The sequence below is a fragment of the Hippopotamus amphibius genome, chromosome 2 (genome assembly GCF_030028045.1).
Source record: "Hippopotamus amphibius kiboko isolate mHipAmp2 chromosome 2, mHipAmp2.hap2, whole genome shotgun sequence".
Taxonomy (NCBI): domain Eukaryota; kingdom Metazoa; phylum Chordata; class Mammalia; order Artiodactyla; family Hippopotamidae; genus Hippopotamus; species Hippopotamus amphibius.
Window position 1 is genome coordinate 139,529,977 of NC_080187.1, and position 15,884 is coordinate 139,545,860.

The 15,884-nt window shown below is 40.7% G+C and overlaps 1 protein-coding gene across 8 annotated transcripts in view; it reads left to right on the forward strand.

Moving 5' to 3' along the window:
* AKAP13 (A-kinase anchoring protein 13) overlaps positions 1-15,884 on the forward strand; it is a 334,648-nt gene that overhangs the window by 284,588 nt on the left and 34,176 nt on the right. For all 8 annotated transcript variants that reach the window (XM_057725147.1, XM_057725148.1, XM_057725149.1 and 5 more), the window contains one exon: positions 14,686-14,753. In XM_057725147.1, coding sequence (XP_057581130.1) covers positions 14,686-14,753 — 68 coding nt within the window. The remainder of the gene's footprint in view (positions 1-14,685; positions 14,754-15,884) is intronic.

A 15,884-nucleotide genomic window follows, 5' to 3' on the forward strand; every position in this document is an offset into this window, starting at 1 on the left:
GTCATGGAAACTGCCAAGGGAGAGGGAGAGTACCTTCGTGTGCAGAGATGTTCCACGTTGACCTCTTGCTGACCTGCTTACCACCACCTTAAAGCCAAGTCTGTTAACTGAACGTAGTTCCTGGTTTTGATAAGATGCTCTGAGACAGCGGTCGGCTAACTTTTTTTGTCAGGAGCAGATAGCAAATTTCTTAGACTTTGTGGGCTATAAGCTCTGCCACAACTACTAACCTCTGCTGCTGTCGTGCAATAGCAGCCATAGATAATATAATACATAAACCAATGAGCATGGCTGTGTTCCTGTAAAACTTCATTTATGGGCAGTGAAATTTGAATTTCATGTAATTTTCATGTGTCGTGGAATATTACTCTTTTCTCTTTGTTCAACCATTTAAAAATGTGAAAACCATTTTAGTCCATGGGCCACACAAAAATAGGCTCCAGGCCAGATTTGGCCCACAGGCCCTCACTTGCAGACCCTTGCTCTAAGGCCTTGCGTCTCAAAATTTTGTGGTTGCACACAGATATAAAGTAATCATATTTGTGGTGTGCACCAAGGAGAATCAAGGAGGCTGCATGTGGTCAGAAGTGACCAGTGTGAAGGTCCAGTCATCCAGAAAGCTGAGGTGATTTACATCATGTCATACCTGTAACCAATTCAGACCAAATAGTGACCGACTCAGACTCCAAGAAGCACTTCTCAGACCATGGTGCCACGACATTGGCTTGATTTCAGTCATTTGTGTGAGGTATCCCAAGTGATTTGTTACTAAAAATAGTTAACTTACTGAAATTTGAAATTTTTAAAACTTTATTTGAGCAGAGTCAAAGTTACTGCAATAGTAATTTCCACTTGCTTTCTTGATATTTAGAGGGAGGGTAGAGTGACAGCTGGCACACAGCCTATCTTATCCATGCTACAGCTGTTGTGACTTTTTAATTGACTGGTGTTAACACTCACATGCTTGTAAAATGCCTTTTATAGATATATTATACCCCAAATATTGTCTGCAGCCCTATTTGTTTTACTGTCCTTTTTTTTTTTTTAAAAGAAAACCTCCGGGGAGCTCTCATCTCTTTATCCTTCCTCATGGGCAGATTATCCCTCACAGCTATGTATGTCTTCCTTCATGTGCAACTTACCACAAAGTCGATGACGACTCCAGTATAGCAGTGTGTTTTATGTGACCTCTAGGAAACAGGAGACTGTCACTGTCCAGTGTCTCCCCAGCATGTTACTCTGGAGCCCAGGTCCCAGTAGGACTCATTCTTAGGACACCAGTCGCCTTTCGCCAGTGTAGTTTCTTAGCCATTGGGCACAGTCATCTTCTCAGTATTGGAATGACTTGGTTGTCTAGGGCAGTAGCCACCAAGCATTTTTTAGTATGTTTATCATGAAAATATTCTTAGTCTACTCACACACATATATATGTGTGTGTGTATTTATGTATAGTGTAAAAAATTATATGTGCGTCCTATTCTATACTTTAAAAGAGCTCATTCTAGGAATGAGAAGTCAGATTTGCCATTTTCTTATTTGCTGATTAGTTATTAGTCTTCTTAATATTGTCTTAGATGCACAGTTTCTTTGCAGCAATTTGTCTCTTTATCATTTTATTGTAGTTGAAACCAAATATAATTTATAAGCCTACTTTATTGAGCACCTGTAAATTTCCATTCATCACAACCTACTGAAAGTAAACAAATGAGGAAGGGTGCCACTGTTACACCTCCCTGACCTGCCTTCCCAGAGCCTCTTCTTCCCACCAGGATCCTCTGGAATCACACATAACCTGAAACTGCCTAACATCAAGGCTGAGTGAGCCCCCCTATATGAGTGTGTGTATTAACTCCATTTCTCTTTTAAGTCAATAAAAATGAGAGCTGTGAAAACTTCCTCCTCAGTTTCATAGAAGGCCTGTTCTCCATTTTGGGAACATTGGTCTCAGAAAAGAACAAGGAGAGATCATATTTCTTGATTGGCAGCATGAAATTGATATTCAGGGAACTTCATCAGTACAGCAGACTGAACACTTGCTTTCTGCTATAAACATAATTTTTAAATGTGTATTTTCAATAAAATATATTTTGTAGAAAATACAGAACTAAGCATGCAGAAAAGAAAATCCCCGAGCAGTATACATCCTGTTCTTCATTAGGGACTTTACTCATTTCAACCTTTTAATAACTCTCAACACCTTCTCTTGCCTGTGCATTTGCTAATGCTTCTTCATGGTGGTTTACTTCCTTACATGGTATCTGGGTTTTTTTTTGTTGTTGTTTTTTTATTGTAAGTTCAGCTTCACTGTATAAGACTCCTTTCCCTCCTGTGGGAACCTCTAGATTCACTGTTTTGTCACAGTGACCCTGTGTCACAAATGCAGCAGTTTTGCATTTGTTTCAGCTTGAATCTCTCAGGGTTTCATCATTCCTAGATTGGGATTCCATTAAACCTCTAGAGAAGATTTCTTAACTCAGGGTTCCAGGAGATATGAATGGTGTAAATCTGGACCCTGGATTCGTATGTAATACAGAGCACTCACTCCGGGTCCTGGGAGGACAGGTTTGCTTGCTGCTTCTGCAGGGCCAGGAAATGGACTTTCTCCAGGCTGTAACAGCATGGCTGTTACAGTCTTTACTTTAAAGCTCTTGGCTTTATTCCGGGGTCTCAGTTCCAGCTCCCACTGTGTGCCCTGAGACCATGTATCCTCTCCTCGAGTGAGGGGGACGTCCTCTACTGCGCAGAGTACTACACAGCCAAGGGGTAGGTTTGAAAAATAACTGAATAAAACTTCAAGAATGAAAGTAGTTCTTGAAGAATCTTCATGGAGATTTTTCTCATACTTCAGTGTTTGCATCATCAGTGGATTGTTCTGATTTATATTTATATATTTATATTTATTTGTAGGGAGAGAGCTGGGTGAATGTTCTAGGAGATCTTGATGACTTCAGACTATATATATATTTTTTTTCTTACATTTAAGTGTCAGTAAGTATGCATTTGAGTTTCTTATCTTAAATGAAGTTTTTCAACAGAGATCAGTTACCTGAACTCTGCAAGGCACTGTGATTCATTCAAAAGCAGTTCTTCAGCAAATATTCATTGAGCAGCCCTATGTGCCAGGCACCTTTCTTACTCTTTTTTTTTTTAAACTGAATATATGTGGAGAGTGCATAGTGTTAATTTGATGCATTTATATATTGTAATCTGATGGCTCTTGTAGCCATATTTAGCACCTCTATCACATCACATGATGATCCTTTCTTTTTAGTGGTTGGAATATGTAATTAGAGGCACCTTTCCCAAGTTGCTTATTACACAGCGGCTTATAAGAAGCGCTCTCAAGGTATAATAATCCTTGGTACTTACTCATTGCAGCATTATTCATATTGTGGAAAATTTTAAAGGAGCTAAATATCCAACAATAAAATGTAATGTATTCATTGGGTGGAATGTTAGGCCAACAGTAAAAATAGAATAGATCAAAGGTCGGCAAACTTGTTCTGTGAAGGAACTGATAGTAAATACATTAGGCTTTGCATGCTATTAGGTGTCTGTGGTGACTACCCTACTGAGCTCTTGCAGCACAAAAGCAGCCACAGACAAGACATAAATGTGAACTTGACTGTGTTCCACTAAGTCCATATTTACAAAACAGATGTGGGCTGACTTTGGCCCCCAGACCATGGTTTGCCAACCACTGGGATAGATCTGCAAGTACAGACAGACTTCCAAGACATTTTGAGAACTTGAAAGGCAATAAATAAAACTGTATGTATGACTACAATTTATAGAAAACAGATAAGTGAACAGTAATTGTTTGCATAGATATATGAGAATATCTAAAAGGATACACACCAAACTGTTAATGATTTGAAAAAGAGATTAGGAGAGGAGAGATTGAAGGGGACTAAGTTTTTATTTTATACTTTTGTGTTTGAATTTTTTAAGACTGTACTCAAATGTTGTTTCTCTGAGTTAAAAAAAAAAAGTAAACATCAGATTATTGGTAATGTCAAAGGTTTTCCTGGTTGTCAGCTGGTCTCTGATGAAAGAGCAAAATATGTTGGCGTTGACTGAAGAACTTAATAACAAAGAGCAAAGTTATCTCTGGAAAGCAGTCAGCCTGACAGAAGACGTACAGAGAGTTGTGCTGTCACTGTTCCTGATAGCACCAGTGTGAATAAGAAGCAGTATCGTGGATTCCACCAGCTCTCAGTTCTGAGTTGTGATGTGAAATATTATCAGAAGGTTTAGGGACAAAAGAGGAGGAAAATCTTGTTTGAAGACCCAAAGAATCCTTTTCTTTGTGCTATAGAGGACCAAAGGCTTATGGTTATAGTGAATGGATGACTCTTTCCTTGACTAGGTCCAGATAACTTTTCAATTTAAATGCAGGAAAAATAGTCTAATGTATGTCAGTGTGAGAAACATCTTATTACTGTCATAGATTTTTGCATATACATTATCTCCAGGTTAAGAGTTACATTTTACTTTCCTTGACTGTGATGTTAGTCTGTTAGACAACAGTGACTCAGAATTGTACCTGCAACTGGCATATGATTGATTTGTCAGACAGCAAAAACACCCACTATGATGTAGGAGAACACGCCTCTTTTAACCAGGCATCCTAAACTCATTTTTGTTTTCTTCGTACCTTTTCCTGTTAAACATAAATAGAAATTCTCTTTTCTTGGACTCACTCCATGGTGAAATACAGCTAGGGCACCTCAGACTGTTGAACTGCTTATGCTTTCAGTATAGAATGTGGCAGAACTCCCCCTGGAGAGGGGACCCAAGGTACCTCTTGGAAACATCTGTGGCCCAAGGATACCAGAGCAACCTACAGAGAATCACTTGTGTGGGGTCTGGTACTGATGAGGGAAAACCAGGCTTAACAAGTTTGAAGACTTGCAGACTAAAGTTCTCAACCACACGTCTCAAAATAGTTTGATAAATAGGACAGTGGTTTTCAGAATGTTTTTTTAACCTACGAGGTTGAGTCAAAAATTATCCACACTCTGGCTGTAGAATTTATTTTAATTAACTTTTAGAAAAGACAAATACATAATTTTTCGACATAATCGCCTTACTTTTCAATACACATTGTTCATTTGTCAACAAGCTTTCATATTCCCTCGTTTTAAAATGTTATAGTTTGAGGTGCAGGCCACAAATGCACTGCTCTCTTCACTTCATCAGAAGTGAATATTTGTCTTCATAGGGCTGTTTTCAGGGGACCAAACAGGTGAAAGTCCGATGGAGCAAGTTAAGGACTATAGGGAGGATGCTTTCACACCTCAAAACAAAGGTTTTGCAGAGTGTCAACTGTGTGGGCAGAAGTGTTCGGACGTGCATTGTCATGCAAGATCATAGCGCCCTTGGAGAGCAGTCCTCTGTGTTTAGTCTGAAGTTTAGGTTTCAGCACAAACTTTTCGAAACCTCAGTCTGTCGTGCATTGTTTCATAGGCAGAGCCACGACTGATTTGCAAATGATTTGCCGCATAATCCACTGTCACCCGTCTGTTTGACAGAATCATTTCACCTGTACGCTCAGTGTTGTCGTCAGCCATGGTTGTGGATGGGTGTCCGGCTCCTTCTTGATGGCTAACACTTGTGTGACCTTCCTTGAACTTCTCTATCCATTCATACACACTTCTTCGCAACAAAATACTTTCTCCATACTACACACAAAGTCTTTGGTAAATAACGGCACCAGGTACACCCTCAGACCACAAAAAACAAATCACTGCACAATGCTCTTCTTTCACGCACGTCACAAGTGGAGCATCCATTTTTGCTCGCACCACAGTTGCAAATGAACTGTTGTAACATGTTCACACCTGCACAGCAGTGACTGGGGAGACAGTAGCCTTGAACGGAAAGCGCCGATAAGACAGCGTGGCCAACAGAAGTTTTAATATAACCAGAGTGAGGATAATTTTTGACTCACCCTCGTAATTTGAAGCCCACTTAAAAATATACATGCTCAAAAGTGTACCAGATTTTAACATCATACTAACTTTAGCCATCTGTCTACATGTTTGGATTTTTCCTTCTATCTTGAAGTAACTGAAGAATGTAATACGATTGTAAGGCAAGCCTTTTTTTTTTTTAACTGCTAATATTTGTATCTATTTACCTATGAAAATGAAGATACTATTCTCAGTATTATGTATGCAAAACTAAATACAGACATAAATTAGATGCTGAGGTAGATATGTGAACTGCAAGTATAATATGCACCTGATTTCTCATTTTTGGATCCATCAAAACTACTTCATTGTTCTCTTTTATTAACTACAAAAGTAAATGTTAAAATTATAATTCAAATTTATCTATACTAAATATTTTACATATTTGATAGCACACAATATAACAGTATTTTATTTAAGACTTTTTAAAAAGTAGAAAACCAGTAAATTAGCAGGTTGACTACTAGTTTTATGCTAACAATGTTTATAATAAGTAGGATGGGGTTTTTTGGTTTAATTTGTAATTTTTAATATTAAGTCACCCCAGATGTCTGTCTCTCCTGGAAGCAGGTTATTTCGTGAAGCCCAGTGTGTCATCACAAGCATCTTTTCTGTTTGGAGAATACGTCTAGGGGAGGAAGTATCGTCATAATGTCCTCTGCCAGCGGTTCTTTGATTTATGGAAATCACTTGATCTAACTAAAAGTGTCACAGGTTATCTTAGTTCTGCTGCTCAGCCAAACAAGGAAGAAGGGTTAATGTTTTTAAGTTTAAGGTGAAAGAATCAGACGGCAGAAAGGAACTGTTTGATAGGGCCTGATTGTTACCCTAGCATGCATCTAAGGTGCAGAACTACATTTTTAGTTTGTGTGCCACCCCACCTCAGAAACTTGAGGCTCCCTGTCTCAACTATAGCTTTGCAGTCTGCTCCAGAGTTAATGTTGAAAGAAGCTCAACATTCCGTGGTAGCATTAAGCTCAGGTGCAGACTGCCACTTATAAAAAGAGGAAAGAAATCAAAGCTTGAGAGCAAAGGAACAATATGTAGTCACCTTCCCAAAGGAGCAAGAGTAATGGGCTGATTTTCTCCAGCTTCCTGAAGAACAGTGCCTGCAGTGCATGTTTGTGTGTGTGAAGCTCCACCTATAATCTTGGCAGGAAGTGGAAAATATGAGTAATTTGGGGACTCTGAATCTTTTTCCCCTTCCCTCCATCCCCTCTCATGTCCAGGATCTTCCCAGAGGTCTCAGAAAACATAGCATCCCTCCAGTTCATTTCCCTCCCAGGAAACCCTCATGCTCTTGGCTTCCCTTTCTTGGTTTAACATAACCCTGTTTGCTGACCCTGGAGCCTCAGACCCCAAGTGGCTGCTCCATTGGTTTTGACGCGTGGTTTAGAAAGATCAGCCATGACGTGGTCCATCAGGGTTGTGTGTGTTGATGGCTGATGTTGACCTTTGCCTGTCTTTCAAATGTCTTTAGTTGCTTTAATATCTTTCTGCATGCAAATATTAAGAAATTCAGCAGGATTGAGTTTTTCAAACAAATCAACATCTCTTGACCCCACTGGAATGCACCTGGACCAGTCTGAAGTCACCGTCATGGTGAAAGCTGAGTCCCTCAGGTGGGCTCCGGTGGAGATGGTCACGATCGCAGGTGCTAGCAACAGCAGGCAGCAGGAGCAGAGCCACGCGGTCGTTCCTCTGCAGCCCACCCCCGAGAGCGACCAGGTGGTGAAGGCAGGGACACGAGCCCCTCGTTGGGGCTGCTCCAGAGCCATGTAGGGGAGACTTGGGGGTTTGTGGGGGGTTGGTTTTTCTCTTTGTTTGTTTGTTTGTTTGTTGTTTTTAACTCAGCCAAAACTCCGCTCATATTTTAGGATTTTGGTGATTTAAGTGGAGAAGGAGAAGAGCGCCTTTCCAGTTCTTACTTCTTGCAGTTATGTAAAGTTTCCCTTGCATGATCAGCTGTTCTTTCCAGCTGCCACGAATAATTTGGTCTTTGGAATGTTTGGCGGAGTCCTTCAGAGTAAGGACTCCGTTATGTTTGGGGTTTTGAATCTTGCCAGTGGTTCTGTTTTGTTTGCTTTAAACAGATGTAAAATGATCTTGAGATTATTGTGGATTTATTTTCTGTCTGGTTAGCAGCTTCTGAGTACTTTTGTGGTAGGTTGCTTCTCTTGATTAAAAAAATAAACAAGTAGACCAGCTGCAATTTAAGAAATGTAAGAGTTTAGAATGTGTATAATGGTTGGATTCTGCTTTAGATTTTCTTCGGAAAGGCAGCTCTCTAGATAGGCAGTTTGCTCGCATTTAGAGTTCATTGCTTAGATAGTAAAATACATATAACTGATTAAAGAAAAGAAGTTTACTTAGGGAAAAGGAAGGTGGAAGAGCATAAGCAACAAGATCAATTCTTATCCAAACAGAGAACTTTCATTTTGGTTTTTATTTGTTTGCTTGTTTAGCAGTGTTCTTATGAAAATTGCTGTTAGCTGAGCACTTCAGCTAAGATGATTGGGCTCTTTTTTGTGGCTTTCCTCTTGCCCTGTACATCAGCGTTGTGGTTATTACACCAGCTACTGAGAATATCTTAACAAGCCTTTCGTATCTACGCTATATCAGTCCAGACCAGGCAGTGCCTCACACTCCCCAAAGAATTTAAACAAGAAGTTGTGGGAATAGTTTTGGAGCATGTGTGTCTAAATTGTTGATATTTAAATGTTTTGTTGTTGTTGTTTTGTTTGAGTTTTCTTGGTTAGTGTTGACACGATAGGAAGAAGTTGCACCTTTCCTTAAAGGTAAAAAATTCTCCAACCTGTATCCTTAAGAAGGATCAGAAAATTTTCTCCCAATGGATTTTGCTGCTCACACCTGTCTCTAGGGGGCAGCGTAGTCAGAGCTCCTCAGCACCTCCCTCACTGGACTGAAGTTTTGGAAGAGCTCTTCTTTCATATCCCTTAACAGGCAGACCTGGAATGTTCATGCCATTCTGTAATTTCATTTCAATTTGGCATGGCCACTACTCTTACCCCTCTTAATGCTGATTTTCTTAAGCCAGTCTCTCTGATGGGTTGTTTGATTTTTCTGCTGAAAGAGAAAGTGAATAGTATATAACAGTTCACCAAAGATCTGGTGGCAGAGGTTAAAAAAAAAATGCAGCAAAAAGTAGATGATAGCTCCCAGTCATGTGGGTTTTCCTTCGTATTCTTTCATTTGATGCCTCCTTGTAGCAAGAAAAGAAGTTAAGCCTGGGCTGTTTGCTTTTACATTCAGAGGAGTCTAATTAGGGGTCCGCTCTGTTCCCATAAACCACTGTGCCAAGACCTTTTTGAAGAACTTTGAAGAATGAAAGCATATTGTTTACTGCTATTAGGAAATCTTTTTGAAAAATCAGTAAAATAAAAGGCCAAATAATTCTTTGATCTCCCTAACAACATGGTATAGTTTGTGGCAGAGAGCTTGAAAGTGTATTAGATTTGTCTTCGATTCTTATGTTTTTGGTAATTGTGTGTTTTCCAAAACAGAGGTTTTAACCTCACAACTTTGGCTGTTGTCAGTGGGGCCAAAGTTTCTAAATCACCCACGTACACCACTAAAACCATTGCCGTGAACTGAGTCCAGGAAAGCTTGGTAACAAGTTGAGTGGTTTTTCAAGTAGGTACTTGAGTAAGTTAAGCAGACATCCATGCAAACTGTTTATCTCTAAGACTTATGACCATGTTATAAAGTATATTAAAATTTTCAACTGGGTTGTGGGTTTGGAGACATGTCTCAGTTAATGAAAAAAAGTAGATTTGTGTGAAAAGTTGTTTACCGGAAGTGCATTTTTAGTATTACTTCTGCTTTTATGATTCATGCATTGGAGTTGTCTTTTAAATCTCAGACACTAGCCTGAGAACTTGAATATTGCTAAAATCTGTTTAAAAATGATTACACCATTCCCATTGTTGAATTCTCTTAGGGTGATGGAACTGAGGGGCAGAAAAGGAACAGGAAGAATGCAACTTGAAAACAAGTTCTGTCCACGTTGTGTGTGCCAATTGGTCACTTTTGTAGGTCAGAATTAGTGTCAAGTTCCCAAGCAGATCCACCACGCTGTGTTGCCCATTCATGCCTAAAATATCGATTTTCATTACAGCAAAGGAGAAAATGCTCTTTTGTAACTGGAATATGACAATAAAATTAATTTAAAATTATTTTAAATTTATCACAAATGTGATTAATCTTTTTTCCTTTGTTTTCTTTTTTCTTTTTTCTTTCTTTTTTTTTTAAGGATAAGGAAATCCAAGGAACTTTGAAGGAATTAGAATTTCGGTTTTAAAAAAGAACATACTAGTATAAAGTAGTATAACCAACACCTGGGTACTCATTACTCAAAGTGAAAAAAAAAATGTAACATTTTGCCATATTACTTTAGAGTATTTTTCAGTTTTGAATAAACCATTATAGTTAAGGTTGAAGTCCCGTTTCCCTGCCTAATCCCATTCCTCTTTCTTCCACCCCAAGACAAACACTATTATGAATTCAGTGTATATGTAGCCTGTGTTTTATAACTATCTCATATACAAACAATACTAGAATTTTTTGGTTTTAGTTTATATAAGTGGTACCACACAGTATCTCTCATTCTGTAACTTGCTTTATTCTCAGCATCATATTTGGGGGATCCAGGCAGAATATTGAAACAGGTGGATCTAGATCATTGACTTCTAACTCTTATATGCTGTTTCATTTTATGAATATATCAAGTCTGTTCCACTTCGAAGTCGTTGGGGTTATTTCCAATTTCTGCCTGTTACAAACAGTGCTGCAGGGAACATCCTTATGTACTTGTGTGTATCACCAGGCTATATACCAAGAAGGGAATTGCTGAGTCATAATAAAGTGAGCACATTTTCACCTTTACTAGTTGTTGCCAAATTAGTCTCCAGAATGGATGTACCATCCATCGGCAGTTGATGCGAGCTCGTGCATCACTGTATCCTCAGCGATACCTAGAACTGGCAGGCTTTTATTTTGGCCAACCTGGTTGGATGTGAAATGATATTTCTTTATTGCTTCAGTTTGCGTTTCTCTGATTTCTAGAGAGCTTGAGCACCATTTTGTGTTTTTTGTGAATTGCCTGTTCATAGTCTTTGTACCATGTTTCTGTTTGATTCTTTGCCTTACTGGTTTATGAGGAGTTTTAAACATTTTTAAGATAGTGTTGTTGGATGTGGCTCTGCGTTTAATTCCATTTTGAAATGTGTTGTTTTCTTTGTCCATGATATGAATTTATTAGTTTTCCTCATAGTCTCATCGCCCATGTTTTAAAGTATATTTTGTCTAAAATGGAGTGAAGAAGAGGTCCTCCTAGGGTACCTAGGCTAGACTCTTGAGAGAGGGTAAGGAAGAATGGGATTAAAGGAGATATATGTGAGAGACAGAGGGAGAAGATGGGGAAGGGAGCTGAGAAGCCAGTGCGTGAGAAAGAGATGATGGGTCAATAAGACTACTGCATGGCCCAGGCATCTGTGTAGCATGGGAGGGGAGACACGTACCCTGAGTAGGGGTTGTGGGGCTAATGGGAGGAAACACATTCTGTCCTAGTAGAAAATGAATATAGATGTTTGCCTCAACCGCTTTGTTATACTTCTTGCTGTGAGTCCAGTATCTTGGACCTCACCTTTCCACCCTTTTCCCTTCAGACATCTAGTGCTTACTGTGGGCCCGAGGCTGGAGGTAAGGATATAAAATTTAGAAAGACAGAGTTAGACTCCCTCCAGGAGTTTTCGCTCCCGTGAAAGAGTGTGGCCCTCACAGTACAGTACCACGATGGAGGCAAGCGTGGAATACCAGAAGCACAGAGGTCGTGGGGAGGCTGGTCTTCCCTGGGAGACTCAGAGAAGACGTCAGAGAGCTGAGTCCTGCCAGCCTAGTCAGGGAAGGAAAAGAGGGAAAGGGACGCACGTGCAGGAAACAAGTTTGTTCAGAGCTCAGAGGTGTGGCAGAACATGGCAAGGGGCTAGAAGCACGTGATGGGCCCTACCAAGCTAAGGAAGAAGTTTGGGCTCTATCCTAAACGTGATGGGGCGCCATCAGAAGAGTTTCTGAGACGTGAGGGGCAAGAAATTTTGAATACAAATTAAATAAAGACAAATGGTCCAGCCCACCTGTTGCCTCTTTGACCCTCTCTGGAAGACCATTGGCTAGTGGGACTTAAAGTCTTTAGCCAAAGTTCACCAGAATCTAGATCCTGGAGTATGAGTTACACTGCATGATGTATAGAAGAGCATAACAGCACTGGCATCTCAGGAGTTATGAGGATTTTTATTTGCAAGTCTGCTTTTTTCTCCGAGTAGTGAGACGATTTCTTTTATCAAAATTTATCCTAGTTTCAAGTAGCAGAGAACTAGACAGTTTAATGAAGGCCAGCAGTTTTTGGTTCTTGAGAAAAATATCCTCAAAATGTTTCCTCTTGCTGATTAGAATGAGTCACTCCCCAGGGGTCTCTTTCCTGCAGAGGCTTCCCTTGTACCCAGAAAGGGATGTTGCTGAGAAACTCTGGCATTAATATTCAGTGATACATAACCCTTTTATAACTGCTGACAACTTATAGAACAGCTTCACGACTTATGTGGAAATGGTCATGATCACAAACTGTAGAAATTGCAGGGAGCAGAGCATCCCCATAGCTTCCTTGTGGTCTCCTCCTGGAGAAGAAAACAGTGGAAGCAAGAATAGGGTTGTGACTGAGATCAGACCTGCCAGGTTTTTTCCTCTTGTTGATTCCCTGAGTGAGCCTTTCCCAGGAGCATCTCTCCTCATGCTGCCATTGGTGAATGAACTTGGACGTCTCTTCTGATTGATTAACATCAGAAACATGACCAGACAGTGAATTTCACATGGGGTGGAGCTAGAAGAGGGTAGCTAGATAGAAGGCTTCAGAGCAAAAGGCCCAGAATAATGCTTCACCCCGCCCCACTTCCAGACTAGTTCCTGCTTTGGGCCATCCTGTTGACAAAAGTAGAGTTGCTCCCGATCACCTCTTTTATGGAGATCACGTCAGCCAAGGTTCCTCCAGTTAGAACTTTCCCAAACTGTGCCCTGAAGGATGGGTCTGTCCTAGTGACAGTTCAGATGACTAAGAAGTTGAAAAGTCTTCTGTAACGTGAACCTTATAGAACAATCCAGTGGATTTACTTTGAAAAATTATGTAGCATAAGGAGTCTTTATAGAATCACAGAGAAAAGGAACTTGGGGGAAAATGTGGGGCTTCCTTTCATTTTATAGATCTGAGGGAACAGGCCTATAGAGGAACTTGCATAGGTCACATTAATTATGAGAGCCAGGACCTAAATCACATTTGGTGTGATGGCTGTTCTTCTCGTACTCCTTGTAGTGTTAGTAAGTTGATATTTGACATACTGTAATCAAGGTTGTGTCAGGGCACTTGGCTTTTAAAGTCTCAAACAGACACTTGAATAGGTGGCATGAGCCAGGCACTATGCTAAGGAGACCAAATTAAAGATTCAGCAGCAGGTGAAGGGACCCTGCCCTAGAGGAGCACTCAGTGGAGGAGAAAACTGTAAGATTATCCAGTGCATTGAGACTAGTGGTGTTAGGGAAGAGACCTGTGAACCAAGTAGGCACTGAGGAAGGAACGAGGGGTCTGGGATTCTGTCAGTCTCCACTCTAGTATCCTCGCAGCCCTACGTAGGGGCCAGGAGAGAATCCTGGCCCATGACTCATGGGTTAATAGGCAGGACGTGTGGTGCTTCCTCAATCAGAGTGTGAAACGTTGCCTTATGGGTGGTATCTGGTTGATTTTCTCAGGGAGTCTTTCCCGGGGGAGGCTTTTGTCATGGAGAGTCCCTGCAGACAGATCTTTTATTTCACTTCACCTCTGGCCTCCTGGCGCAGTTCCGTTTTATGACTTCACGGCAGCAGTACAAACTGATGATGACCCTCGTGAGGCACAGGCCACAGCAGAGGGCAGGGTTTTTACATCAGTGGCCCTTGTGGGCCAAGGAATGAGAAGTAAGAATTGAGATAAAAATCGTGTCCTTGACAGATCGTGGGCTCTGCTTCATCTTTCGGGAAATCTCTGCTCATCCTTTAGGAAGTCTCCCACTTTCTCTTGAGTCAGGGTTCCCAGAGGGGTTTTGGGGTGGTTCTGATGACCTTTCTTCTGTGGCTCTTGACTCGGGGTGTTGCAGAAAGCTCAGGGTAGTCAGGATCCCAAGTTGAAGGACATAAACAGGTAGGTTTTCACATTCACACTCCACGTTTGACACAGTCATACAAATTTCACAGCCCCTGTTAAAGGGCTGTATTTATGTATTATTTGTGGATGTTGTTGTACATATATGTAAATGTCTATATGTAAATACATATCACTTATGTGTTATTTGTAACTTAGACTTACATATTGTGACAGCAGATGCTTTCGCTTTTAGTTTTGGTAACCTCTCAGCTTCCTGCCTGAGAAGTTCCAGATTTCTAGTTTTTATTAATCGGAAATTACATCCGCTCTTGTTTCTCCTCCTCCACATGACAGCACATGCCTGCTTCCTAGAAGAGAGCTGCAGTCTGTAATTTCGGTTAGTCACCTTCTGATGTGTGAGTGCCTTCACCTGGAAATCCATAGGTTACTGCGGCAGCAGAAAGTCAGTCTCGGGGATCTGTTTGCTGTGTATTAATGTCACCTGGGGTTTTGCTCTCTTTTCAGATTGCAGTGCTTTTGTCCACAAAGGCTGTAGAGAAAGTCTGGCCTCCTGTGCAAAGGTGAAAATGAAGGTAAGACATTTCTGACTAAACCAATAAAATCTTCAAAGTTGGGAGACTTGGGGTTATAGTTTTTATTTTAATCATTCGGTACCTACTATGAGACTAAAATAACGAGAAATGATTTTCCTCTTCTTAACACATCAGGAATTGGTGTCTTTTGGAAGATAAAATGCTTTGGGAACTTCTCCATGTTAAATACACATTTCTCTGTGATTTTAATCTGTGTCACCTTTGAAGTGGTTTTCTTCTTAACCGTGTCTGGGGACCTACTCTGCTATTCACACATCTGGCTTCCTCCTTCTGGCCCATGAGGGCAGCAGGTGGAAATCAGGGGCTCTGACATGTTGATGGGCTGGGGAGTGTCACGTTAAACCAGCCTGTCTGGCAGCACTTTTCTCACGGGCTCTTGTGGATCACATGACAGGGGTAGAAGCGTATGGTGCTGTGTGCTGTGAGTATGCAGCTGCGTGATAACATGCGCTGCGTATCAGAGGCCCTTAAAGAGTACAGGGCTACGGACAGATGGACATTTAGGTGGCCTGTGTGGTTTTCAGCTTTGTAGTCACTCATAAATGTCTTTGTTCCTTGTCAGAAGAGTGCTCTCCAGCTCTGTCTACACAGATGCTCAGCGTGCTATGAGCTTCCAGTAACCAATCACATTTATCTAGTGTGGTGGCCTCAAACTTGAGTGTGCATCAGAATCACCTGGGGGCTTTAGAAGACCACACTGGGCCCCACTCCCAGAGTTTCCAATTCTGGGACGGGTGGGGCCCAGGAATTTGCCTTTCTAATAAGTTCCAAGATGAAGCTGGTGCTGCTAGACCAAGGATCACACTTCGAGAAGCATTGAACAAGTGAAAGGATGATAGACTTCTGTACCCCAGGTCTTATTCAGTCCACGGACATTAAATTTGTTTGGCTTATAGAGTAATTTTTTTGGTGTATTTATTGAAAAATTGTATTTCACACCAATTTGGATTTCTAATTTCTCCAGAAAAAAAATGGAAGATCTCACAGCCCTGATAATTCCCCTTACCCAGCATTCCCAATTTCCACCTTGCTCTTATTCTTTTTTTTCCATAGTACTTCTCACCTTAGGGTCTATTTAACAGTCTGTGTTTATTTATTACATTTACTTTT